Source organism: Leishmania martiniquensis, chromosome 23, assembly GCF_017916325.1.
Source record: "Leishmania martiniquensis isolate LSCM1 chromosome 23, whole genome shotgun sequence".
Taxonomy (NCBI): Eukaryota; Euglenozoa; class Kinetoplastea; order Trypanosomatida; family Trypanosomatidae; genus Leishmania; species Leishmania martiniquensis.
The window spans coordinates 406178-427500 of NC_090158.1; the positions used below are offsets into that span (position 1 = coordinate 406178).

General features: G+C 58.2%; 4 protein-coding genes across 4 annotated transcripts; all 4 read right to left on the bottom strand.

Moving 5' to 3' along the window:
* Positions 1-4473: 4473 nt before the first annotated feature.
* Positions 4474-5706, bottom strand: LSCM1_06096 (uncharacterized protein; the record flags this gene model as incomplete). Its single annotated transcript, XM_067323528.1, has 1 exon — positions 4474-5706. The coding sequence occupies one exon, from the start codon at positions 5704-5706 to the stop codon at positions 4474-4476; it is 1233 nt and encodes a 410-aa protein (XP_067178633.1).
* A 4162-nt stretch (positions 5707-9868) lies between these two features.
* LSCM1_06097 (uncharacterized protein) lies at positions 9869-11443 on the bottom strand (the record flags this gene model as incomplete). Its single annotated transcript, XM_067323529.1, has 1 exon — positions 9869-11443. One exon carries the CDS (start codon positions 11441-11443, stop codon positions 9869-9871), a length of 1575 nt encoding a protein of 524 aa, XP_067178634.1.
* Positions 11444-13017: 1574 nt separating this feature from the next.
* LSCM1_06098 (uncharacterized protein) lies at positions 13018-15717 on the bottom strand (the record flags this gene model as incomplete). Its single annotated transcript, XM_067323530.1, has 1 exon — positions 13018-15717. One exon carries the CDS (start codon positions 15715-15717, stop codon positions 13018-13020), a length of 2700 nt encoding a protein of 899 aa, XP_067178635.1.
* A 1179-nt stretch (positions 15718-16896) lies between these two features.
* LSCM1_06099 (uncharacterized protein) lies at positions 16897-17919 on the bottom strand (the record flags this gene model as incomplete). Its single annotated transcript, XM_067323531.1, has 1 exon — positions 16897-17919. One exon carries the CDS (start codon positions 17917-17919, stop codon positions 16897-16899), a length of 1023 nt encoding a protein of 340 aa, XP_067178636.1.
* Positions 17920-21323: the final 3404 nt, after the last annotated feature.

Genomic DNA, 21323 nt, shown 5'->3' on the forward strand with positions numbered 1-21323 from the left:
AGCGACGGCCAGGGCGGGTGGGGTAAAGGGAGGATCACGACACATCCAAAGAACGACGACGAAGACCAATGCGGGAAGCAGAGAAGCGACGGCAGCAACGGCGAATGAGCACCAGACAGCGGAAAATAGAGATAAAAAATTAAGTGAAATCGAAGGGATGGCGATTGTGGTGGCGGTAGTAGCTGAACGTCCGTGCACTCAGCTCCTGCGCGATGTGTGAGAAAGGGAGCGAGAAAGAGGACGCACAGAGATGTAAACAAAAGCTGCAAGGCAACTGGCGCTTCCTGTCCGCGCCACACACCCTCGCCGGCCCACCTGAGAGCAGCGTTTTTAAAAAAGGTAAGAGAAAGCGTCTGTACGTGTGCCTGTCTCTGAGTGGGGGAGGGGAGAGGAGGAGGAGGAGTCAAACAAAGGTGAAGAAATAATAGAAAAAGGGGGGAGTTGAAACAGCCGAAACAAAAATACGCACATGCACAGAGGGAGAGAGACGAAAGTGCGATTAGGTGTCTGTGCAAGGCGGTCGTTTTTATTTTATTCTTCTACAATTTAGCTTTGCCTCTACTATTTCGTTTCAACGGTGTGTCTTGGTTGGGGCGATGGGGCACTTGTTTGCTGCCGGGGAGAGCCTACAAGCCTTCCTCTCGCCCTCCCTCTGTCTCTGTCTCTCCTCCTATCAGGAGTGTATTTCAGATGGTGCTTATGGTTGGTTGGTGGTGGCGCAGCTAAAGAAGAGCTTTACGCATTCAGCACGTTAGGTGGGTGGTGGAGGTATGGGAGGAATAGAGATGCACTCCTTAATGCAGCGCCCTTCTCCTCTCCCCCTCTGCTTCGATGTTATTCCTCGCAGGGTTTCTCTGTGTAAAGATGAAGGGAAGCGGAGCGCAATGCGTCACGCGCGTGTAGGGTCTCGCTTGATTCGATTACACGCAAGGGAAGGGAAGGAGAGGTCGTATGTGCGGTGAGGTACCTGAAGAATAGAAAAGGCTTCATTCACGAAAATGCCACGGAGCACACGCCTATGCCCACTTATGACGACAGGAACCGAAACAACGTCGACGTCAGGCTCCACGGAAGAAATGGGATGCCACGCGCCAGCGCAGGCACAAGGAGACGAGCTCGCGACGACGCTTATGTGCAAATACGCCTCCACCTGTGCGTGTTTCTTATGGTGTTCGATCGCACGTCGATGCACACGAGGAGCATTCAAAACGGCCGATGAGCAACAAAAGGCGGTCGGTATCCGTCGCAGACAGCGGCGCCAGCCACCATCGCCCGTGCACACGCGCACGTGGGCGCGAGGCACATATCCCGAGAGGTGTTTGTGCGCGTGCATAGGCATGCGCGCGTGCGTGGATGGCGTGCGTGCGTGGATGGCGTGCGTGCAATTGAGGTCGAAAGCATATGAGCAGGTGGAAAGGCCGGGGAAGAGGGTGGGGAAGAGGGTGGGAAAGAGGATAGAGCAGGTGATGATGCGGATGACGACGGGGGGTCAACAGAGCTGCACACAGGCACACACACATATATATACAAGGGCACACGCGTGAGTGCGTGTGTGAGAAGCACGGAGGATTAAGCGCACCAATGGCTTTGACGCATACGCGCAAGCATGCGACACACCCGCGCGCCTCCCTTCGCTGTCGCATGGCATCAGCGACCTCCTCTGCAGCACCAGGCTTCAAAGGAGGGGAAGGAGGACGAAAAGGTGCCAGGGAAGCGCAAGGGCGAGGTCGTCAGCAAGCACGTGACCTTGACGGATACGCAGCTGCGGCGCGCAAAGCAGTCCACGCAGCCAAACCCCTTCAAGCGAATGCGGGCCTTCCCCGCCGGGCACATCGGCGAGGTGAGGGCGCTTTTCTTTTGTTTTTTACGCACCAGCACAGGCACCTTCTCTAATGTGCCTATGGGCCCCTTTGAAGCCTAACAAGCCAGTGCACGGTACACAAATACAGTCGCATGCGCTTGAGGCGATTTGCGCGCATGTGTGGAGCGAGGAGGCGAGGAAGAAATACCTCCTGTGCATGCACAGGAGAGAGGGAAAGCCCACGTGAGTGAGGAAGTCATGAGAATCGAAACAGCAAGAGAGAGAGGGGATGGAGGGGGAGATGAGAAGCAATGCGAGTGAAGCGAAGCAATATGAAATCAACCATTTATCCAATAAAGAAAAAAAAAGCACTTGACCCCTACTCTTTATCTGGAGACAAGGAGAGGTCAAGCGTATATTACCAGGGGTTCATGTGTGCCTTGGGCTCACCGCTGGCCGCGCGGCAAAGCTATACACCTCCGGTATAGCACATATGCACACACACGCACACGTGCGCACAGCTACGCGCACATCCACATCAGCTCATCGTATCATCATTCCACACTACATGGCGCGCATCAGCTGATTTGGGTGTGTCTGTGTGTGTGTGTGTGTGTGTGTGCAAGGTTCCTCTCTCCAACTCGGCCACTTTCCTCTCCTCTCCCCCGCCTTTCTTCGCCTTTCCGCCCCTCCCCTTGGCTGTTTCTTCGAGGGGAATGAGAAATGCGAAGGTAGAGAGGGGGGAAGGGTTAGAGCTTCGTGCTGTTTAGTCCGTGTGCTCCCTCCCCCCAGCCCCTCACCTGAGTCCCTCTTCCCCTTCTCTATAGCGTGCCTTCCCTGTTTAGGCCTCTTTCGAGGCATCTGGCCGACATGCCGATATGCACACACCTTTCCTCTGCGCAGAAGAGGGGAAAGGGAGGAGGAAGAGGTGCGTAGCGATATGTGTGGATGATGGGGCATCCGTCATGCATATTTTTTTTAGCACTGCCAATGTCAGCATCTCCGAGGATGATGTGAAGCGTCCGTTTGCTGGCGAAAGGATGGCGGTGGGTGGGAAGGGGGCAGGGGAGACCAGTTAGGAGGTGGGACGGTGGAGAGGGTGCGCCGTGTTGGAAGGGGGAGGGGAAGAGGAGGGTAAGAGCACAAGTTCACCTGCGTACACACGCATGCGCGCACGAAGACAGAAAAAAGAAAATCATGAAGAGCCGGAAGCCAAAGGGAGAGAGAACAGAAAAAGAGAGAAAAGACGCAGGGAGAAGGGCGTACAAAATATGCAGACGGATTGGAGACCGGACTGATGAAAAAAAAAGTGGAGGCGAAGCCCTGCCGATCAACAACACGCGTACGCGTGTGCTAAGGCAACCCATCGGTTTTCTCAAAGCCCCACCGCACACACACACACCAGCCAGAGGATGGCAGGAGAGAGTGCTCGGAAGGAGATAGACGAGGAGAGAAGGGTGCCGGCGGGGAGGCGGGGGGAGGAAGAGGGAGGAAGGCAAGAGGGTATGCGAACAAAGCAAATTGGCCAGCCGGCAGGGCAAGCGCTTCGTGCAGGCGCACTTGCCCTGATGTGCCGAAGAGAAGCTCTCGAGCCGGTCAGCTGCACCGAGAGCACGTAGAGAAGAGCAGGGCCTAAATCGAGAGTCTGCCGATCTCGCTGATTCGCAATGATGAAGCGCAGAAGCGCACACACAAGCAGCGGAAGAGTAAAAGGAAAAGAGTGCGCATGCGCTTGGAAAACGGGAGAGCGGTCACGTCGCACAGACACGCGACTCGGCGCCGCAAATGCCCACACCCTACACCAACTCTGCAAGCCGGCGGGCACCGGCCTCTCTGCCCCCCCTCCCGCCCTCTCAGCTGAGCGTGCGCGCATGGAAGTCGGGAGGCTGCGGTCACACACGAATTCAGCCCCACTTCAGACGCAGAGACTGAGAGATGGAAAGAAAGAGGAGGGGAGAGAGTACACGCGGCTGTCTGCGTGTCTGTTTCCGAGAGCTCCCCAAGCGGCAGGGGCTTGGGAAAAGGGGGAAAAAAGCAGCGGGCCCTGTGAGGCGCACGAGCTGCGGAAGGGAAAGGGGGCGAAGGTAAGCCTCGAGAGCAGCTGGTGAGCACGCGGGCATACTCGCCGCTAGCGTTAAAGGAAATATTTGCACCAAAGCGCATGCGCACACACCTACATACACACACACACATATATATACATGATAGATGATATAAATGTACACACATACATATATATATATACATATATGTGGGTGTGGGGGCAAAGGCAGGGGAGATGAAAGATCTGCGTATTAAATGGGCATGCGAAGGTCCATGGCCTTCATAAAAAAAGGAGAGGGCGCGGGAGTGTCCTCGCCCTGCCGCTAACCACCTCGCACGTTCCCTTTCTTCATCTCCTTTTCTTCTTTCACTCTTGGAATCTTCTCGCCCACTTCGTGTTGGCTGATGAGTATGCCCCATCGTATCCCTCTGTGTGTGTGTGTAAGCGCACACGCGTGATGTCATTCCACCCTTGCTCGCCTTCATTGGTGTTGCCGCGACACCCTTTTGGAGGGGGAAGAGGGGCGGATCCGTTTTGTCATGACTGCTCCGCACCAGCCTAGTCGCTCCCTCTTATGTCTGTGTGCATGCGTGCTCCAAGAGTGCGCTCTCCTTCTGCTTCAAGCGGCCTACGCATCAAGAGGCTCGCCAGAGGGATTCCTTCTGTGGGGCATTGTCGAAGGCGAGGGCTGCATCGTACCAGTGTCATCTGCATCGATGCTCCGTGACGTTGCGCTCGCCGTCGTGGGCTCCCTCAACTCAGGGGTCTTGCAGATCACCGGCCATAGCAAGGCGGACTTCTCCCAGTCCGTTCTCACACAGTAGCAGGGGCAGCAAACGGCACTCAGAGTGATGATGACGCAAGCAGCGATCAGCCCAAGCAAGACGCATCCCATCGCGATCATGCCCTGGCACGCGATGTTACAAATGAAGCTGTCTCCTGTGCCCGGGACCAGCGTCGCGCAGACCACAGCAACCGCCGATGAGCCCGTGGCATTTTGAAGTACAGCGGTGATGTTCGTGGTGTTCAGGAATAGAAGCGAGCTGGCAAACTCATCACTGTCGAGGAAGCGACCGCGCATGAAACTGGTGCCGTGGCAGTCCACCGTCAAGCCGACGAGGAGGCCGCCACTGCCATTGCCGATGGTTTTCCGGCTTGGATCCGCCCCCAAGACCTCCATCCATTCAACGGTCACCTCGCACATTATGCGTGCTGAGCTGGCTTGCTCCTCGACAGCCTGCTTGATCGAGCTCGAAACGCTCAAGCTCGCCTTCATTAGAGCCACTTCCCAGAGCGACGGCGAGCTGCAGAGCAGCATCGTTACGGGATACAGTACACGGGCAGTGAACGCAATGCCGTCTGAGCCAGAGCTCGAGTCGCTAGAGAGCGATGCGCTCGACGGAGCCGACCTCGACAGAGGCCCATTCACATTCGCCTGCTGAAGCAGTCCGCCGGTGCTGTGCAACGCAGCCTCCATTCGGACAAAGTAGGCAGTCTTTTCGGCCACTTTCTCCGCTGGAAAGACACGGCCCGGCATCAGCACGTGCTTGCCTTGTAGGAGCACAGGTGGCACATTCATGAAGGCGCTGTTGGCAATCCTCTCCGTGTTCCAACTCGAAGCGCGTGGCCGGCCTGCTATCGGCGTCCTCATCACGACGCTGCTCCCAAGTGTGGTCGCCTCCGTGGGGCCCAGCATCCTCTGTCCGAAGCTTGTCAAGCCTCTCGGTGGCGTCTTAATGGCCGGCAGCGGCGCAACGTGGGCATGTGCGACGCATGGGGCACCCCATGGGAAGAGGGCTACAGTAAGTAGCGACAGCAGCAACAGTGCCGCATGCGCGTAAACCTGCTTGGATGCAGCCATCCTTGGCCTGTCTCGCGCCGTCGAAGCGTCGTTTCTTTGTGCCTCCTCTGGCGGCGAAGTCGCACAAAGGGCACTCCTTTTCTGTAGAAGAGATGCGTGCCTCTGCCTCTCTGCCGGCCTGCGTGGGAAGTGTTCGGCAGCGCGCGCCTAACCCGAATACTTCATAATGCGGCAAGGACAGAGAAAAGGGCAGCAGCGAAGAAAGAGGACGGTGAAGAAAGAGAGAGAGAGACAGAAAAGAGGAATTGCGAGAAAACAAACACGATCGAAAGAAATGTGGAAAGTAATACGTTAAAAAAAAATGCAGAGAATATCAGCAACAAAGCGATGAGCAAAATAAGCTTTGAAGAGAGCGTGTGTGTGTGTGTGTATGAGTCTGAGTAAGCGCCTGCGCAGATGATCGGCAGTGCGGAGGATTATGGCGGTCTTAGAGGTGGGTGCTACACACAGAAATAGAGCCAGTGGCCGTTGGTGGAGCAATGACAATGGGAGGGGGGAGGAAAAAGGGGAGATGGAAGGTATGGATGCCGGTCAGTCCATAGGGAAAGAAATGTGCTGAGTCGTAGAGCGAGTATGTGTCGTGCCGGGGAGGCAATAGAGGGGGAGAAAAGACACATGGGTGTGATGGCGACGCCGGCGCAGGTGCACCACGCATTGCAGAAAAGGGCTACGGAGCAGCGGAGGAGGCCGCACAACCGGGAATAAATTTGTGCGCCTTATTGCCTCCGCTAGCGAATTTACTTCCGTTTCGGCTGCATGGCTCACTGCATGACTCTGTGCATGCTCCGAAGCCTTCGGTGTTACCATTGTTACCATCAGGATCATTGGCCAAAAAGAAAAAACATGCGCACACTCAGACGGGCGCACCCAGTCATGCAGGTGCCACTTCAACCTGCGCGCTTCCGCTCGTGGGTGGAGCAGGATTTTTATTTTTTTAATGGAGCTGAGCCGCTTATACATGGCTCTCCCGCTCTTTACCTAGCCGCACAATCCCGGTGAGCCGAGTAGGAGAGGCTGTACCTGCCAAAGATTAACCGAATCGAACGAAAAAAAAATGGAAGAGAAAAATAAAAAATAAAAAAAAAGAGCATTCGCACACCCCGCTGAGACAGAGAAGCGAAGGAATGGGAGGAAAGGGAAGTGCGTCCGTCCTCCTCCGAGAACATAACGGAAGAGAGTCCAAGCGGGCGGAAGATGAGGATGGGGAGTCAGAGAAATGATGATGGTGTAGAAGGAAAAGCGGTGACGTGTCGTCATAATCGTGGCTCAGGAGCGCACCGCGGCAAAGGAGTGCTGCAAAAGAAAAAGGGGGGAATAAAAGACACGCGTAGCAGTGTACGGCGGCAACGAGTGTGTGGGTGTGGGTGTCTGTAGGGAAAGAGGGGGTGGATGGGGGGGAAGAGGACACCCGCGCACACCGTCGCATAGGAAAGGGGAGAGAGGGGCCTCCCCCACCTGTCTCTCCGACAAGCAGCACCGAGGCATCACCTCTGCTGCCTTTCTCTTTCTCTCTCTGCATACGCACCTATATATATCTGCATGTGCGCGTACGTATGGCAAGCGGTAGTCCCTCTCCGTTGGCGCCCCTCTCCGCGGTGAGGGTAGCCGGTAGGCCTAAAACGCACAGCAGAGACAGAGGAAGACATCACTGTAGAAGGCGAATAAGTCACATCGCCATGCGGAGACGCCGCGCAGCTTCCTGTTTCGCGCGGGTCCTGCGAAGGAGAGAGGGAGCTTTTGTGTATGGGCGGCAGTGTGACGCTGTACAGGCGCGTGCCGAGAATCTGTCCAGTGAAGCTGCCACGAGAAGCACAGAGGAGGGGAAAGCCCGAGAGAGACAGACAGAGAGAGAGCGGAGGTAAGTCGAGCTGCATCAAAAGAAGTATGACAAGAGAAATTGGAGAGCGAAACGAAAAAGGTCGGCCCCATGTGGGAAAAATACATAATGCAGTCAGCGAACCCGCACGCAATGGGGGTGGGGGAGTAGGGGAGGGGGGGTGAAGACAGGCGTGCCGATACGCAAAGAGATGTTTGCATACACACCTGTAAGAAAGCGCAAGAGAAAAGCTACCGCAGGCATCCGCAGGACAGCGGAGGTGGCCGTTCACATGCGGAGCGCACACGAATGCCTGTGCTTGCGTGAAGGGGTGCGCACGGCGGTTCAGCTTAGACGCTCATCACCCCCTCTCCTGCATCTGCACTTCAAGGCTTCACGAAAGGCTAAACTGCTTGCCCCGCCATCTCCATCGACTAATATGGCAGCCACGCATCCCATGAGCGGCATACGCCTCCGTCTGCTGCTCCCCGTGTCACCACACCTTTAGGCACAAATACACACACGGAGGCACCGCATACAAAAGGGCCTACGCAATGCGGCCGCACGCGTTGCCATCGGTGACGATGTGAAATGAGGATGCGACTCAGAGAGAGAAAGAGCATGAGGGGTGGCCGGCGGTGGCGAAGAGCAACGCGCCAATGACTGGATGGGCGCATCTGCAGTTCCATATATGTATGCCTATACGCACACACACATATATACATATATATATATATGCATGTGTGGAGAAGAGGCGCAATGCCTCGTCTCCACACGTGGAGAGGAGAGAGAGAAACAAAGGTAATCAAGAGACACCTCCATGCACAATACACGATCCAACGACATCAGTCCTCTCTTCTGGCGCAAACGGGAAAAGAAAGCGGGCAACAACGGCAATACACTGAAATGGCAGGGCGCTCGAATACATCTGAAACTGCGCAGGCACTCCCATGAGCATTCTGTAGAACGGTAGAGAGAAATATGTAACACGGAAAAGGAGGGGGAACGCGTACGCACATGGTGCGGGGCTCGCCATGTTCGACCAAGGCCAAGGCGAGCCCCAGGCATGCACATGAGCACAGCATTAGAGGTATACACGATGCGGTCGTGCATACAAAGAAGATGGCAGAGAGAGAGAGTCAGAAAGACAACCACACATAAGAGGCCTTCACAGAGCAACAGCACAGTCGATGGAGGTGTGCCATCACAAAGGAGAACACTTAAAAGAGAGAGGAGGCAAAAAAAAAAATGGAAATGCGCGAGCTCACGTAAGTACATGCGGGGAGGAGGAAGAGAGAGCGAGAAAAAATATATATATTCGGTTGCACATCTGTCGGCGTGGAGAAGGTGCCAGAGAAAGAAACGGAGAAGGTGGCATCGACGAAAGCGATTCAAAGATGGGGCGAGAGAAAGCAGCAGCAGCAGCAATGCGCTACCGAAAGGAAGTACATCAGTGCCACAGATACATGTTAGCGGCTGAAGCTCAGGCACGGACAGCGCAAGAGAGGGAGAGGCCTCTTCGTATATGAGACTCAGACCCCCCTTTTCTCTCTCTCCCATGTGCGCCCACCTACACCTTCCCGCCTTCCCAGAACGTGGGGGGGGGGGCGTCGCCGTATGCGTGTGTCTGCCAGACCAAAGGGACAGCGATGCGCCTGTTGGTCCCCAAATTCCGAGTGAACAGTCTGCCACCACTACCGAATCACAAGCCACAACGCGCCACAAAAGAGTTGCGCACGCCGAGTGTCGTCCCCCACCCCCCGCCTAGCTCGGTCTTCCCTCCCCCTTTGTCCCCCGCCCTGCACACGCACACACACATTTTGTGTCTGCTTGTCTCGCACCTGCGGCTCGTCGTTTGGGGGGGGGGGGTGAAAGAGATAGAGGAGTCACGCTACGCTTGGTGCGCGAGCCATGCTGCCGAGTTCCCTCACCGGTACCACTGCATGCACGCAGGCGTGACAGCGCATGTGCAGAGAGGTCACAGGGTACGAGACGGCTCTCACACATGCGCTGGAGTGGGCACCGTGTCTCGAAGCAGCACTTTAGTGAGGCGCAGTCGTCATCAGGCTCGATATGTTGCGGTAGAGGTCGAGGGATGAGTAGGCCGGCCCTCGTGGCATGCAGCTCATGGGCTTCGACAGGACGAGGATCGTCAGCAGGTCGGGTCGGATGGAGTAGGCAAGCGGTAGGAGCCTAACTTCAAAATCAGTGGTGCTGGCCACATTTGGTGGATTCCGCCGGATCAGGTGAAGGTGCGAGGCAGCGGAGGTCTCGGCCTCATGCACTGGTGCACGAGGGGGGAGGGGGGCATCGCTGCTGTCAGCAGGGAAATCGGATTTTGGCGCGTTACGGGTCGCTGCGCACGCGCAACGGCGCAGACTTCTTGGATGCCACGCTGGAGCGGGTGAGGTTCGGGCATAAGCAGCAGCAGCACACCGTTACAAGGATAATGATGAAGGATAAGCCGATGATGAGGGCCGCCATGGCAATCACACCGGCCGTCTCTTTGCTCAAAGTTCTGCTGAAGTTGTACTTGACGGTGGCGGTGGCGATTGAGCCGGGCGAGTCGCCGTGGGAAACCGCCAACAGCGTCGGCTGGGCTACCGCTGCACGTGCCTGCATCAGAACACCCCCCTGGGCCGCACTGCCACCCGAGGCATAGAGGGCTTGCGTCTCGCTGTAGTCGGCCTGCAAAAGCAGCGACGCCATCTCCTCGGGTGACCATGGGTGGTCCGAGAACCTAGTCAAGCCCTGCAGAACACGGCAAAGCACCCTCAGCCCACCAGGGCGATTCGGGTCAGCCGGCACCGTCTCCGCAGAGACAACATGAGCGCTGCTCACGAAGGTTCGGCGATGCAGCCTCTCATTGGCCGCCCTCTCGATCGATTTCGCGAGAGCTTCTCTGTTTTTCGACCACACTGCGTCCCACTGCTCAACCTCGCCGTTGAAGAGGAGGAGGTAGTCGCCCGTGCTGTTCGCCAGTACCTTGAATGTGGTTTCTGACTCAAAGTCATCTTCGTCGAAGGGGTTCCCGGGCGGCGGCGTCCAAGGCCGCACGGCATTGGGGAAGAGATCGATGTAACCCTGAATCTCCGGGGACGAGCTCTTCACAGTTTCCAAGTAGGTATTAAACAGAGATAGCTTAGACCTCATCGCGAGCGCTTTAAGGTCATCAGACGTAGATGGTTTCACCTCGACCCCGGGATAGGCCCAGACATTGTAGGCCATATAAAGACTGGACGCGTTCACAATGACTTCAGACTGCTTCGCTTCAATGATAAATTTGGTCATGGTGGAGTCCACAGCGTTCTGAACATCGACTTGCAGTGGGTGGAGGAGCAGGGCGATGGCCACTTTGCCTCCCACTGAGAGGATTTGGAGGAGCACGTACCAAAAATACGTGGACCCCGTCAACGGTAGCAGCACCGGCCCGACAGAGATCATGGACGACGGGCCATCAGCCATCAGCGCCGTAATCGACCCGCTGAGACCTACGGTACTGAAAGCGTTGTCGATGTTCGTCATCGCAGCGCTGCGCACTGCCGCGAGCACATCCTCCTCTGACAGCTTATCCGTTGAAACAGCGAAATTTGCGTTGGCGCCGTAGGCCGGACCGTTTAGCTGCGGCGCGTGCGAGGTCAGGCCAGTCAAATCGGCTTTCGCATCGGCGTCAAGCGTCTCGATTGCCGCTTGCAAGTCTCTCTGCGTTGCCTCATTAATGGCGGCTTGTGTGCCCGGAGTGCCAAGGACAGCATCCCATACTTCCGTCGGTCCACTCAGCCATACACTCGTCTTTACTTGGGCGGTGACAAAGTCAGTGTGCGCACATACAACCATAAGAGCCAAGGCGATAAACAGGAGAAGCGGCGACGGCAGTAGTCGAGCCACGCAGCACCAATTACTTCGTGGGTGAGTCTTCATGATTGCGAGCGTGTGTTTGTTGATCGCGTCGTCCTTCCCTCTCTTTTTCGCTTGTTATTGCCGCGGCGGCAGGTCCTTCTGTTATGGGAGGGGGGTATTCTACGGGGTACACCCAACCCGTTAGCTCTTGTCTGGCGAGGAGAGCGACAAGAAAGAACGAAAGAAGGGGAGAGGTGAGTCAGGGGTGAGGGAGGGGGCGAGGCGAAGGCAGAGAGAAAGGCTTTCCTGTTCCGCCTTTATTTCATATATAGGTGTGTGTGTGTATGTGGAGGTCTGCGTCTTCCTGCGCCGTGCGTGTGAGGAAGGGAGGGGAGGGGAGAGCGTGCGCGCGACGTGGGCATGCCCGGGATCGAGTAGAGCCGGTGCGAAACGAAAAGGGAAAGAAAAGGATAAGAGGTGGAGTCGAGCGGATGGCGTGAGCGTGGCGGGGAGAAAGAGGAGGGGGGAAGAGGTGAAAGGAGGGGGAAAGCGGATGGGGGTATGACGCACACACACACACACCGCGCCCATGTGCAAGGAGGGACGCGGAGAGAGGCCATGCAGGTCGCCTGCGCCTCAGAACCGCGCACGATTGCCTGTTGGCAGGTGCACTACCTCAAGCAAAGCACCCTCCTATGGAAGAGCGGGGACGCGGCGCACCGCGCATCGCCTCCCCAGAAGCGCACATGTAACGTTTACAGCTTGAGAGGAACGACTATTTGCAGCCATTGAGCGTGTGCACGCGTGCATGCGCCGAAGCATCGTCCCCGTCGCGTGCGTCTCTGCTAGGCGTCCCTCCCCCTCCCTCCGACCGAAGGCTCACCAAGGACGGAGACCCGGATGTGAGCGCCGGCGTACGTGCAGGTGAACAGCCAGGAGTTCGCGCACGCTCGTGGACGTCGCGCCGTGGGTGGAAGTAGAGGAGTGCGCACAGCTGTGGAGTAGAGGGGTGAGAGAAGCGAAAGGGAGCTTCGTGAGTGCAAGCATAGGCTGTGATAGGGCGACCAGTACCTGTGTGTGTGGGGGGGGCAGCAGTGGCAGGGGAGCCGCCCACCTCACCGGCAACAGCACTGGAGAAAGCAAACATCGAAGCAGACGAGCCAGGATAGTGTTACACGCTTAGGCATGACAGCAGGCGCAGCCGGAGAGGAATGGGATAACAGAGCGCGGCAGTGGAAGCGCAGGGAGAGGGCGACTCGCTGCCTCCGCGCGCACGTGCATCACGGAACGTCTCCACTTCTGCCCGTTGGCCTATCCGAAAGCGCACCGCCACAGAGACATAGCCGCATCAGATAAGGAACGAAAGAGGGGTGCTGCACAGCGCCGGCACGCATCCATGCAGCCCTTTCGCCCTGCGGCCCCGTGCCCGCTCCTCAGCGATAGAAAATCTCATATCGGCGGTGAAGGCTGCCTCTGCTGCCTTTCACCATGTGATGATGCGCAAGCGAGTTTCATTGCACAGCCTTCGCGCATTTCCTGTCCTCCTCTGTTCATCTTCGCACCCACGCGCAAGCTCGAGAGCCCCCGTCTCGCGTGCGCTGCGACACTGGAGGAGGAGAAGGGTGCCCCTTTCTCTGCTCGTTGGCGGTGCTTGCTCACCGCCGTTGCCGCGGCTTCACCATCTGACGCTGTCTCGGAAGCGCCTCGTCGCGCGCCATCACCTCAGTCGGGCGCATATCCGGCTGCTGTGCAATAAAGCGAATCGGCCCGTCCTGAAACGCGCGCTGTTCCTTGTCGATGGGCACTGAGTACGCCGTCGCCTGCTCCATACGCTCGAGGAACTCCTTCATGGAGCGCCCTGTCTCTTCGACCAGATCCTGCGCCCCGGGCGTCTGCTTTTCCAGCGCCGCTATCTCAGCCGCCGTCGCGATCATGTCAGCCTCACTTGCGCCCTCCTCCACCATAAACGACAAGAGCCGGTAGCGATCCATCATGCGGTCGTGCAGCTCGTAGCGATGAGAGGCCTTGTAGAAATTCGCCAGCGTTACCACCACCCTCACGTTGAACGGCTCCAGCTCCATCGCGCGGCGGGCAGCGATAATAGCATCACCGAGGTTCCGCGTGGGGTCTTCCTTGTGCAGCAGCAGCGCCAGTGTCTCCCACGGCGCGGCGCACAGAGGGAACTCGGTCATGGCCTCCATGCACAGGCGTCGTCCGAGCGCCGGCGAATCGAGTGCACGATCGTTCACGTACTGAAAAAAGGCCTCGCGGTAGTTCGCGTCCTGATCGTCGAGGACGTCTGGGGGCTCGCCGGGCCGGCTGCTCGCCGACGGTGGTGCCTCCTCGGCAACGTTTTCAGGGGACGCATCGGGAGCACGGCTCGGGTCGGCTGCCTGCGAGGGCGGCGCGCTTGCCGCGGCAGCAGCGGCCTTGCCCGCCTCTGCCTCAGCGGCGGCGACACCCGTGCACCCCACTGCGGAGAAACCGAACAGGCAGCTGGATTCAACGCGCGACAGCGAGGGCGAAGGCGGCATCCCTGAGAGGGAAGACCGCCTCAGCGCCGCGCCCGACGCGGCCCCGAAACGAGCACGGTGCACAGACGAGTTCGCCCTATAAAGCACCATCAGCTCTTCACATATTCTGTAGCTCTCATGCACGCGGCCAGCGCTTCGAAGTGCCGCGTGCAGCTTCACAAGCGTAAAGAAGTGGAACCGAGTCGGCTCGGGCAGCATCTCGTGGATGCGGCGCGCCAAGAGTGCCTTCAGGAATGCGATCACGAGGGAGAGTGCAAACCTGCGAGCTTCCGGCGGCATGTCGTTTGCGTCGAAGCGCACGGCAAAGTGCTGCTCATCAACAGCACGGAAGAGGGCCTCCAGAAGATGGCATCCGTGGTCGAGACCGAGGGCCCGCACAATAGGCCCCATCGCTTCAATGAAGAAACGCGAGGCAGCGCCCTCGCCGTCGGACGAGCACTTGTGCGCGGCCGCCTCTACAATGAGGTCGGACAAGAGGGACAGCGCCACCTCCACCGGTGCGACCTGAGGTAATGTTCTGTAGCCTGGCGTTGGCTTGTGAATCATATGGATCCCACCCGTCGTCGCCATGGCATCCGCGGCAAAAACTGAGGAAGATGACGACGATGATGGCTGCTGTGTAAAGGTCAGTGTGGCTGCAGGATCTGGGTCTAGCGCCGCGCGGTGCTCCTCGGCGCAATGAGCGTGAGCGGGCGGAACCTTGTCGGGTATAGAGGCAGGCTGCAGCTGCCCCTCCTCCACCGCCTTGGTGTACTCCTTGTCCAGATAGTCCAGCAGCACGCGTATCCGCGGTGCCCATCCCTCGATGCCAGTGTCCAGCTCCAGCAGCGACTCTACAGCGTCCACGTTCGTGACATCGTCGGCCAAGATGTCGTAGAACATCCTCTCCGCCTTGTCATACTGTTTCAGCTGGCGGTACGTGAGACCGAGGAGGTAGCGCACGTGGTTCACATCGTTGATGGTAACGATCGTCTTCTCAGGTATCAGCGCCTCTGGCGGCAGCTCCTCCGCCTCCACGGCTTGCGACAAGTATGCGTCGTCCGTCTCGTGCACTGGCGCCCGCGGCGTGTCTCGGCCCGGTCGCTCAATGACCTCCGTGCCGTCCGCTTGCGGGACCACGCGGAAGGCGGGGGTGCTCGGCGGGCCCACCTGGAAAGCGTTCTCACGGCTCTGCAGGCGCTGCTGGCGCTGCTGCCACTTCAGCAGTAACAGCCGCTGCGTGCTCATCGGCTTCTCAACCTCCTGACCGACAGCCGCGAGAAGGGTGCCCAGCTCCTCGCGCAGCGCATCCGCCGTGTGCTGCAGTTCTTCCTTCGTGCTAGCCCTGCTCGCCACGATGCGCTTCAGCTCCTGAATGCGCAGTGTTGTGTAGCCGGGGTAGGCGAGCTCTTCCCGCTCGAGCAGCTCACGTTCGCGTTCCATCGCCTCCAGCGCAGCGACCCCAATGCGGCTGACGCTGTCGTATCGCGGCATCGTCACGGGGTGTGCACGAGGATCCTGTATGTACCCAGAGGGCGTGTCAGCGAGGGTGTTGCGCACAATGTTACGCTCGTAGCAGACACGCGTAGGGCGCAGCAGGCCAGGACCAAGACCAATACAGCCCTGTAACGTCACTTGCGCAGCATGCCTACTGCGCCGGCTCGGCAGAGCGTTGTATGCTGCGCTTATCTTCGACACCGAAGATGATGGCACCGCCGCGCCACGGCTGTGCCATCGCTTTCGCGGCCGCAGTTCCGCAAGAAACGTCTCGAACGGAGATGATGTCAGCGGTGACGGTGATGCTGCTGCTCGCCTGACGGCCAGAGTCCTGGCCACCGTCATTGCTGAAAGTAAGGCAATAGGAGCGACACAAACGTGAAGGAATGAGCAGATTGGGCGCTTCATGATAGAAGACCTCACAAGCGAGGGTAGTGGACAGAAACACTGACTTCCGTGGCGCCGAGGAAGGACAACGACAGGGCTGAGCGGTGGGGTGCCGTGGGGAGCTCGAGGGGGGGTACAAAGCCGCGGTCACCTGCCCAGAAGACGCTGGAGGCTCACCGATGCGGGAAAAAAATGATTCGTATACTTCAGCGCAGTGAGAGCGTGCAGAGGTGCTGGCGGCAACGATGGTGAGCATTCGGCGCGCCGGACCCACTCAGATCGACGACGGAACGGCTACATCCAGTTGGGGGAGGGGGGAGAGCTGTTGGGATGCGCTGGTGGAGCAGTAGTCTGTTGGCAGGCCTTACGTACCTTCAGTTCATACGTGGAGAGAGGGGAAGGAGAGAGGTATGCCAGGCCGGTCCCACGAGATGAAGCGTCTGTGCGCGCGCCTGTGTGGCCTTCCCGTCTCTGTCGCCCTGCACAATGCGCTTCGACTGCTAGAAGTCCTCGAATAATACCTCAGCCCGACCGCCTCCTCCAGCGGATGTGCGCGGCCTCGCCTTTCGCTGGCATAATGCCCTGCTCACTTAGTCTCTTCCCTTTGGCTGTGTTGCCGTCCGCCAACGCGCTCCTCGACGAAGTGGAAAAGAGAAGCACTAAACGCTTCGACAGGCACTCATAGACGAGACGGCATGCACACCACACTCAGCACTCATGTGCACAGGCGCATCCGTCAAGAGAGGGAGCGAGAGGAAGTGCACGCGTAACAAAGGCAATAGCAGCCGGAAAACATCGCGCGCACGCAGAGCGCATCGCCCTCGTCTTCTCGGCCTCCCCCACCACCACCACCACAACGCTTCTCCTTTTTTTCGTTCGGATACGGTCGTTGCCGTCTACCCCGCTGCCACAGGAAAGCGGCGGAAGATGAGGCGGAGGATGGGAGAGGGGAGGGAGGGAGGGAGAGCGGACACCACAGTTAAGATGCGCAAAGGGAGGCGCTGAGGTGCCCAAGAAGGGCGTTGAACAAGGCGGTGATGGATGTAATACGCGAAAGAGGAGGACGGGGGCCAGAAGGAGCCTCCGCCCCGTCTCCATAAGTGCGCCCTCTGCTCCCGCCAGCAGCGCCCTCTCCTTCTACAACGTCAGCTTAGGTGAATCGCAAACGGTCAGAACCACCTTGCCGACGTCGTAGTTCGCCTCGATGAACTTGTGCGCGCTGGCCGCCTCCTCTAGTGGGAAGGTGCGGTTCACAATGGTGGAAATGATGCGCTCGCTCATGTACGGCACAACCTCGCGTTCGAAGGAGCTGACGAGATCGGCTTTGTACTCATCGCTGCGGCAGTGCAGCTTCGAGAAGGTGATTTGCGCCTTCTCCCGAAAAAGCGGGAGTGCATTCATCTGCACCAGCGCCCCTCCCATGAAGGCAGTGACGATGAGATGGCCGTCCGGCGCGAGCACTTGGGCATTCTCGCTCAGGTACGTTCCACCAAACACTGGATCGACAATGACGTTCACGCTCTCTTCGCCGAAGAGGCGCTTCAGCTTCGGTGCAAAGGCCCAGCCAAGCTCGTCACGCGTGCGGCTTAGCGCCACGCTCGCGTATGACCTGCACACATCTAGCTTCTCCTCCGAAGAGGTTGTGATGGCGGTTGCTTTGAAGTACTTCTCCGTGATCTGTGCGGAGGCGCTGCCTACACAGCTGGCACCGGCGTGAATGAGCACCCGTTGGCCCAGCTTCACCTTTCCATGACGGTTAAGGATCTGCCACGCAGTGATGAACGTCTCGGGGATGGCGGCGGCCTCGATGAAGGAGTAGCCCTGCGGTATCGGCATCACACAACCCATGTGCGCCACCGCGTAGTCCGCGTAGCCGCCTCCAGACAGCAGCGCCATGACCCGGTCGCCCTCCTTCACCCGACCTACTGCATCTGACCCTACCTGCTCTACAACGCCCGCCACTTCGAGTCCCGGAAGGTCGCTCGCACTGTCTGGTGCCGCATCATGGCCGCCTAGCCGCGACGCATCCACGCGATTCACGCCAGCCGCTATGACCTTAATGAGCACATCCGTTCCCTTCTTGACAGTCGCCTTGGGGACCTCGCCCATGGTAATCATCTCTACGCCTCCAAGCCCCTTCAACGTAACTGCGCGCATCATCGCTTCGTGCAGCTGACACGCCGACGTCTGACGGTGCGTTTGTGTCGTTTGGGGGAGGGGGAGGGAAGGGGGTTGCGAGCTACCACGCGGCTTCTGCACTCCTTTTTACGCAGCTCTGAAGTGCTTCGCAGGCCTCACACAGGCGGTCAGAGACGGGGTGCCCTGCTGCAGCAGGGGAAGCGAGAAGAAGGGGAGAGGGCGCACAAGCGGAGAATGGAAAGCGAACCAGAAGGCGAAGGGGCGCTCAGGAGAGGCACCTCAGCCACAGCAGAACCGCTCCCCCGCGCGTGCACATGCAGGAATTTACTTGCCTACCCGAAGCCCTTTGGACTTCTGAAGAGAGAAGCGACGAAAAAAAAAGAAAAAACGAAGAGAAGGGGGAGGGCGGAGGGGGCGGACCAGAGTGTGGCTTGCTCAACTTCCTCACGACTAAGAGGGAAGAGGAAAGCAATGCAGCAGAGAAGAGCACACCAGAGGGCACCCGCCTCCACCGGCAACGAGAGAGAGACCGAGACAGAGAATAACTTAAAGCGTCTTCCAGGCACGCCCGCAGAAAACACACATGGAAGCCTCTGTTGCCTTCAGGCGCACCCCTTCCCCCCCCCGGTGCGTGTGCTTCCTGGTGCGTCACGCAAAGAGCGAGCGAGGAATGGGCACTGCTACTTGCAAGCAGTCCAGTGCTGAAAAAGAGAGGAGGGGGGAGAGAGACCCGCTGATAGCGCCGCCCGCAACTGAAAAGCCAACGATACGGAAAAAAATGAAGTCTCGAAGAGGCGCCCTTTTCTCCACGGTTTCGGAAGGAGGGCTTTGTGTGTCTGAGGGTGTATGGGTATGTCTGTGTATGCCCGCCTCGCTCTTGCTGCGTGAATGATGGCCCTCGGTGAAGACGCGCTTTTCCTGCGCCAGCGTCCGAGAGAGGGAGAAAAAGGGAGAGGAAGGCGGACAGCGACAGATAGGAGAGGGCAGAGAGCTACATTGGGGCTACGAGCAGGTCAGCATTATGCGTTGCGCAAGTTACCCCGACTTCTGGGGGGAGGAGAGGAGTAGGAGGGACGGCCGGGGCGATCGCGCCGCTTCCGCCCATGCCATACCGGCACGGATCGAGTGCGTTTTGCGAGGCAGGTGTGCGGGTACGCGTGCATGCGGCGTTCGTGCACGGGCGGGAGTGCGGAGCCACCCAGCCTTTCAGCCCCATGCCTCGCTGGGTGGAGACTTCAAGGGGATAGGACGGGTGGGGCTTACTCTGGGGGGGGGGCACGGGCAGCGGATGCAGTCAGAAAGAGGAGAGAAGGCACCGTAAGGCCACTGGGAGGGGGGGAAGGGCCTTTTTCTCGAAGGTGATAAATGTGCAGTACAACGGTCAGGTAAAGGCACTGCCTTCACCGCACAAGCGATAACTCAGTCGACCCCCCTCTCCATTAGTACGCGGTGAGAGAGTCAGCCGCAGCGATGTGCAATGGGATATGAGGCACGGCTGTTTCTGCATTGGTGCTCGAAGTGTGCCTTCCAGAAAAGAGGAGATGTGCCAGCAAGTGAGCAAGCGAAATGTGAAGTTGCCTCGCCACACACATACACAGGCACGCACGCGGGCGAGAAGAAGCGAGAGATAGGAACAGCGAGTCCGCAGAGGAAACAGAATATGGGATGTCAGCAGTAGCGGCATTGGTGCCGCTGTGCGCAGCGGCAGGCCTTCTCACGTCGCTGCAGGCATTCCTTCTCCCATCGACGGAGCAGCATGCGAGCGCCACGGTAACTCTGGAGAGTGGTGCATGCAGTAGGGTGGTACATCATGGGAAAGCAGAGAAGGAGGAGCGGCTTTAGTCACCGCAAGAGCCGTGGGCACTGACGTCGGCATATCAGCAGCGAGCAAAAGAGGCCGACTTGCCGGCGCCTTAGACCCTCAGGCTGGCGCCTCAACGTTTCATCGAGAACACACCGCTATGACTGGAGGATGCTTCCTGCCAACGTACGTGGATAGGCGTGCCGTGTGCGCGGTTGTTGCCAGTGGTGAACTCTTTTTCCCCTTCATGCATAAGAGGGTGGGGTGTCCTGCTGCGCTGCGCAGCTGAGGTCCACTTTTGTGCCTGCTTGCCTCCTTCACAACTCCCTGCCGTGCGTGGCGGCCATGGCGAACTTGGAGCGGAGGCGACGCTCCAGAGAGCGTCTCATCATGCAAATCAGCCTTACCATCGCTATCAACAAAATGACATCAAGGCATGCATTCACTCCATCGGATGTGCGCTGCTGACGAGCTCCTGTGCTCTTGAGATCGTCGACGGTGCTCTGGACCGTTCGCTTGCGATGCCGCCATACAAAGGCGCAAAGCTGAGTGCGAATGGGGTTGAAGTGAGGTGAAGATATGTGGAAACGTTGCGAAGGTGGGCAGAACCGAAGCCTCAGCGCGCAGGAGTCACCGATTCATATTGGCATTGCTGCACTAACGCGAGTGCAACTTACCGAATCGTCGATCACGCGAAGGGGTGAAACGGAAAAAGAAAAAAGGGCCCACGACACACTCACCGGCACGCAACGAGCACCACCCTCCCCCTTTTTGACCCTTCGCGCAGGCGCTCCGACTGAAGAGAAAAAAAAAGCACCGAAAGAGTTGCACATGGGCGGAAGAAGGGATGAAGAAGGCACACGGTGAGCACAGGGGAGAGGACACTACTGCGCAGAAACATGCACAACAGCAACAGCAACGGCAAAAGGCGCCGAAAGAAACAAAAGAAGGCTAAAAGGGCACGCACAGTCGCCCACCTGTCGCACTTACACAGAGACCCAAAGAGAGCGCGCGCGCGAGATCCGTTCAGTCCCCGCCGAGGCGTAGAACACCGCAGCCACAGACCCAGCTGGGAGGCACGCCGACATCAGCGGCAACAGGCACATCACTGAGAGGTGGAAGTAAAAAGAAAGTGGGTGAGGATGGCCACAGCCACCACAGCGGCGAGCGCTGCCATCGGAAGCAGCACATCGGGCAGCTCAACTAGTGGTAAGCTACAAAGGTACCAACTACAGAAACGGTGCGTGACAGCGACTCTTCTTTCACCTTCTTCATCTCTGCTGCACTTTCGATATCTTTTCGCTGCGTGAAGCGGTGTACTTCAATGCGTTGAAAAAAAAAAGAGCACCATCACAGTCACAGCTGATGCACTGCTGCGTCCCTCACTCGCATTCACACCTACGCACATACCAACACTTTTCCCTATGGACCTTTGGACTCGTGTCGCGGCCGTTTCTCACGTCGAAGATGCAACCGCCCGCACAGGAGCGCGTGAAAAAAATTCTTTTCTTTCGAGCGCACACCACCAATGCCATCGGCCCCGTATCCGTCCGAAAGCCCAGGAGATCAACCAAAACAAAAAAAGTGCTGCTGACTTCCCACCAGATCGACGCACGCCGTCCCT